At 43.3% G+C, this 5971-nt stretch overlaps 1 protein-coding gene across 1 annotated transcript in view; it reads right to left on the bottom strand.

Moving 5' to 3' along the window:
• ATP9B (ATPase, class II, type 9B) overlaps positions 1-5971 on the bottom strand; it is a 247304-nt gene that overhangs the window by 37579 nt on the left and 203754 nt on the right. Inside the window, exon 14 of the mRNA XM_015412490.1 lies at positions 21-133. Within this exon, the coding sequence (XP_015267976.1) occupies positions 21-133 (113 nt within the window). The remainder of the gene's footprint in view (positions 1-20; positions 134-5971) is intronic.

The raw sequence follows: 5971 nt of genomic DNA, 5'->3' as shown, positions 1-5971 counted from the left end.
AAGATACAAATGCCGAATACCTGAGAGTAGGAACTGATAATATGATTCTGAATTTCATCCATTGTGTCTGTGCCATATGATACGGTGCCTAGGTGGAGGCGCTTAAATATCATCTCATTCTGGGTCAGTGTACCTGTAACATTAACATCAAGTACTTTTAATTATTGGTATCTTGGTAAGAATAGTTTTACAGATACATTTTATTGTTTTACAAAGTCTCAATGTGAGCTACATCTGTAGCATTTCCCAGATGAATAAATGGAACCAGAAAGTTGCTGTGTAATTACATTCAGATTTTAAAGCAAATTGTCAAGTTTCAGTATTCTCAAGGCAGCTGGGCTGAATACCAAAAACCTCTAATGGGACTACAAATCGAACTTGTTCTCTAGTAAGGCTGGGGAATATTACTGACAATACGTACTGTAATGCATCTTAGAATATCAGCAGCACCAAAGCAGACCTTATTAGGACATATAACCTTATATTCTGTTTCTACCCGTACTATAATTCCTCAGTCTTTTAAAAAAGACACAAAATCATGTAATTTCTATGGCTGTGCAATATCATATCAATACACTCATATCATTCACACTCTAAAGTTGATTTTGCTCTGAAATGTATGTTGTTAAATTCTTGTTGAAATATAGTCTACTATTCACCATATAATGTTTGCAGTCTGGAAAGAGCAACCACAAGTGCCCCCTCCCCAAGTGGCCTCCCCTCAGTACATGACAAGCAGTTTTTTAAAAGTAGTGTAGCATGGGAGGAGGGGAAAAAGTAAACCCAAAGATTCCACTGAGCATGCACATCTTTTCCTCATTTTCCCTCCAGCACTGAAGCTATTGTTTCAACACAGTTTTACTAAAGAAATAAAGAGTCCTATCCAGTTTCTTATGGGCATAGTGTGCCTGAACAGAGAAATCTCTAGGGTATAACGCATTCTGTAATGCCTGCCAAGCTATTATCTCCTCTTCCACTCATCAAGGAACTTACAAGCAGTGGGCTGGATTGGGATGTGGGAGACATGCACTAGCCTCCTATTTCCTGTAATGCGATACTGACAGTATAATCTGTTGTAATTCATTTTGAAGTGTATAGGTCTATTTCAGACAAATATTAACTGCAATTTCAATATGAGGTATCGGTGTTCCACAATCCCACAGAGCTTCAGAAACAAAGATGCAGAATATAAGTGGTTGATGGCTGCTTTCAGAAAGTGACCACATTATCAAAAAGTGATGGCTGACCACACTCACGCCCTTCTGGTTATAAGTGAATTCCCCATTCTTATCTCCCTCAAAGTTACCATTTAATATTACAAAGCTATGGCTGAATCAATTGGCTGAATATTGTTAGAGAATGAACTTGATATTTTGCTTTATGGACTTATATTTATTGCTACACACAATGAACTGTGCACACACACACATAGGCTCAGAAGACTGTACATTTCAAGTCACCTGTTGTGATGCCACACATAGAAGGTGCCTGCACAAGCCTTACACGTGAATAAGGTTTCAGTTACACAGTTACCAGCCTGGTGAAGAAGCACACACCTCTATTATTGTGAGCAGTAAGAAACAACAGCTTTGAGCAAAGACAGCCCCCATTGCTGAATCACTTGTGGTCACGTAGGACACATCACTGCTTTGTTCCTGCATTGGTATTTCCTGCCAAATGGGCATTTGGTTTACAATGGAATGGCCAGCTTCATCTACTCTACAATGAAGCATCCTGACACCAAGGTTTTCACACCTGCCCAGATGCCCTTCTTTGAGTAAGGTATTAGATTTCAATATTGGCCACTCCTGATAGGTAACCTCCCACTCCTATAGGCAACCAATAGGATTAGTTTTGGGACGGACTAACAGGTAGGTGGGTCCACAGGTTGGAACAGTTACCTCCCACCTAATGGATCCACTATAAAAGGTAAGGTCCATTCACCTGGCCCTTCCTAGCTAGCAACCCCCGCAACAATCCATGTCTGCTTTCCCCACTTGCTATCCCCAAACCCTTGCCTCTACTTTGATCTCTTGATCTGCAGTCAAGAGACCCACACGTTCTGGCTGGTTCTAGTCATGTGTGAATTCTCCCTAGATTTCTATTTCTTCCCATCCATTCTTCATTGGAACAACAAAGCTGCGAAGACAAATAAGTATCACCCATAATCACCCCCACCTGCTAATGCAACCGTGCGTATTTTAATACTGTATTTCTAAGGAACTTGATTGAATGTGTGAGTGCATCAGTATTGTTTGTATGAGATTTATTTTCTTAAGTAAAAGACATTTATTTTAACAACAAAGGCCTCGACTACTTCTCTGGTAACCCTTGGTGGGAACAGGACCTTGGTATAGTTGGCAAGGACCCATTTAGAAATTGCCAATTGCTGCAAATAAAGCAATTCGGCTAACAATATTTCCCCATGTTTGTGAACCAAGGAGTCTTTTGTATTCCTCATGCCATTATAAAGACCATTATCATAGGTACTTCCCTTAACCTTTAGCTACTATTTCAAATGCAAGCATTGAAGTCACCAAACAGTATTATTTTTTTCTTTGGGATATTTAACCTCAAGTTCACAGATGTAATTTCCAAAGTAAAGCTAACAGTTCTGATAACAAAAAGACAAGGAACGAGGAGGAATATATACAGTCACAGCCAAAATAACTTGATCTTTAAAAGCTAAAAGACAAGCCATTGCTAAGGATCTTAAGGGAGAAGGCAATGCTATATCACAGTTCACTAATGCAGAAATCAAACATGCCAGCCCCCACTAGGGCGTCCTTTAGTAGCTGGGGGGTGGCGGCATTGATTGTGTAAATGAGGAATCCATTTAATGTCAACTTTGATGCTAACCAGGTCTCTTGGATAAAAAATTATATCATAATATCTTATAAACTGTAAGGATGTGGGTTCCTGGATTTTATTTGGCCATCCAGTCACATTCCATGAGATACACTTTAAATAATGCTCACTCTGGGTCTCTGTCAGGTTAGCTTCTCTATTTTGTCCACAGTCTCTTTAGGATCCACTAAGATTGATCCATTTTGTATATAGCCACTGAAGACAAATTAGAGGGCTCCGTGGGGCCTACTGGATGAGGGCATGCTGTTCCAATATCATGGTTCTCTAAATAGCAGTTTAAAAGCCCTTCTGCAGAAGGTCCAGTTTGAGGATGGGCAGAAACAATCTTTATACAGGGCAGGTTGATTGTCCCTAAGGGGTGCATCTAGTAACTTAACAGGTTCTGCTGATATTTGGGCCAATAAAGGGATCTCTGGGTGAGCTACAATAACAGTGAGAAAGAGTTAGAGGATCCTGGATGTGGTCATTCATCTTCAAGCATCTAGTTCTCAAATGCTCAAGCCTATCAGTAATAGATCTTTTTTCTACTGGTGATGATTAACTAACTCACCTGAGTGCCCCCTGTATCTGTCAGTGAAATAAAATCCCTAATCTCTATCATTAGGAGTAATAAAGCCCTGGGTCAAAATTTTATCCCCCCGATTTGCTTAAGGCTTTCCAAGACTGGTGTGCACCTGTTTTAGCCACCCTATTTACTTATACTGATAGGTCTGGTACGTTCCCTCAGGAATGGACTTCTATTGTGGTTCCAATTTATAAGAAGAAACGTATCGATCCAGCTAACTATAGACCAATAAACTTGCTGGATGTAATAGGAAGGCTTTATGCAAGACATCTCCTATTGAAGTTCGGTTACATGGGTAACCGAAAATAACTTGTTAGCACCTGAACAAATTGGATTTAAGCAGGGACATTCCATCCTCGACCACTGCCTTCTACTGCAACACCTTATGGAAAAATGAAGGGTAACTCATGGCACAATTTTGTATTGAGATTAGTGGCTATCCTTGGCTTCTCAGTACAATACATGAGGACCCTTGGATTCTATGCAGCCCAACTACTCATAAAACAAAGATTGCTATACCAGAGTGCTCAAACTGATATAGGTATAGTAGGCGCTTTGAGAATATCTATACTTTATAAACTGACCCTGACCTTTCCAGCGTACTTTACCAATTTAAGGAATTGTACGTACAGAAAGGCCTTTACCAAGGCATTCTTAGATATTTTACTGCTTGCAGTCTTGGAAGGCCATTTTAATGGGATCCCATATAGGAAAAGAGCCTGCTACTGTGATTAAAAGTTTATGGAGGGCTTGTCCTACGTCACATTCCAGTGTCCAAAATATGAGGCTGAACATATTTTTGCAGAACATAATATCCAGCTTCCCAGGAATGTCAGATCAGGAGAAATCATATTGTTGGCAGACAGGGACAAATTCATTACTTTCCAAATGGCAAGATATGGTACCACCATCATAAAGGATAAAAAGATGATGGAGGCGTGCTGACCAAAGTATGTCTGACCTGTGACTGCTCCACTCTGGAGACTACTTCACTCTCCACACTTGTTGTTGGAATTTGTCTCTGGACTGTGTGGTCTTCTTTTCTAATTATTAGTCATATTTTAATTATGACTTTGTATTTTAATACTTCCTGTAAAAAGTCCAATTTTATTATTTTTCAAATTTTATCTTTATTTATTTATTTATTTATTATTTCTTCAACTTGCTACCCCGCTCCAACCCCCGAAGGGGTCTCTGAGCGGCTACAGTTATTCCTTATCCCTAACCTATGGCCACAATTCTTAGGGGTGGGGACATCCCTACCGGCACCCAGTGGAGGGGGGTTTCTTTTTCTCAGGTCGGCTCCGTCGTCTTCAGCTTCGGCTTCTGGCTCCTTTTTCTGGCGATCTTTTCAGCGGTGGATTGGTTGGCCCTTCTGCTGCATGGCATGCTCGGCGCGGCCATGGCTCTGTCCTCACGGCTCTGCCCCGCCTGCGCCGCCACGCTTGTGCGTCGTCCCGGCTCTGCCTTCTCCATTGCTGTCTGGTTTCACCACCGATGTATCCGGACGCCATTTTTGCCGCTCGCTGCTTTCGCCGTCCGCCGAGCTCCGACCCTCCAACGACCCCCACGATGGGGGAGGGTGCCCCCTACCATCTAAGGTAGGTTCCCATTTATCTACTTGCGCTTATTTTGATATTAATGGCGCTTTCGAACCGCTTTATACTACTAATGCAATAAAGATTGATTGATTGATTGACAGTGCAATCTTAAACAGAGTTTGCACTGTGAGTGGCATAATAATGTTGCTGAAGATGTATTATGCTGTGCCTTGAGGGAATCCCTGCAAATATGACTTCTGTGCCCACAGTGTACTAGATCACACCCAAATGTTTAGTTTACAAGTTACACTTATTGATGCAAGTGACATTGTAGATAGAAGAGGATTACCCAATTTGTGTATAAAACTAACTTTTCATATGCACCATTCCCCTCTTCCCATCATTTTTAACATGGTGACACTAACAGATGAAACACTGTATCCAATACAACAACTCTTAGAGTAACTGAGGCCGCGGTCACACGGCCAGGAAAATGCGGGGGGGAAGCGTGGCTGTTTGCCCCGGGAAAATTAAAGCGCGGTTGCATGATCAGACCCCCGTGGAGCTCCTGTGGAGGTTCCGTGGAGGTCCCGTGGTTAAGGGGAGGCACGGATCACACGGCAAAGAAGTGGGGCCTCGGGGCAAAGAAGCGGGGGCCGCGCGCCGAGGGAAGGCGAGGAGGGGGCTGCCAGAGACAGCCAGAGACAAGCGGCGCGGGGAGAAGAGGGGCCAGCTGCCGACTGGGCGGTGTGGCATCGTGTCAGGCACGGCGTTTTCCCCACCAGTGAGGCAGGCAGGGGGTGGGCAGTAGGTCTGGAAGGGCAACAGTCTGGGGAGCCGGCTGGTGGGGCGTGCGAAGAGGGCAAAGCAGCGTGGCCCAGCCCCCTCCGCCCTGACCGCCCCTTCCCCAAGCAGACTTCCTACTCTGCCACCGCGCCCCCCTCTTCTGGGCGACATCTTCTGCCTTGCCCCCTTTCCCCCTATCTATCTGTCGCTC

This window comes from Gekko japonicus, unplaced genomic scaffold, assembly GCF_001447785.1.
Source record: "Gekko japonicus isolate JY-2015 unplaced genomic scaffold, Gekko_japonicus_V1.1 scaffold54, whole genome shotgun sequence".
NCBI classification, from domain to species: Eukaryota; Metazoa; Chordata; class Lepidosauria; order Squamata; family Gekkonidae; genus Gekko; species Gekko japonicus.
Note: the sequence above shows the minus strand (reverse complement) of the source record. Positions and strands in the feature narration are given on the sequence as shown.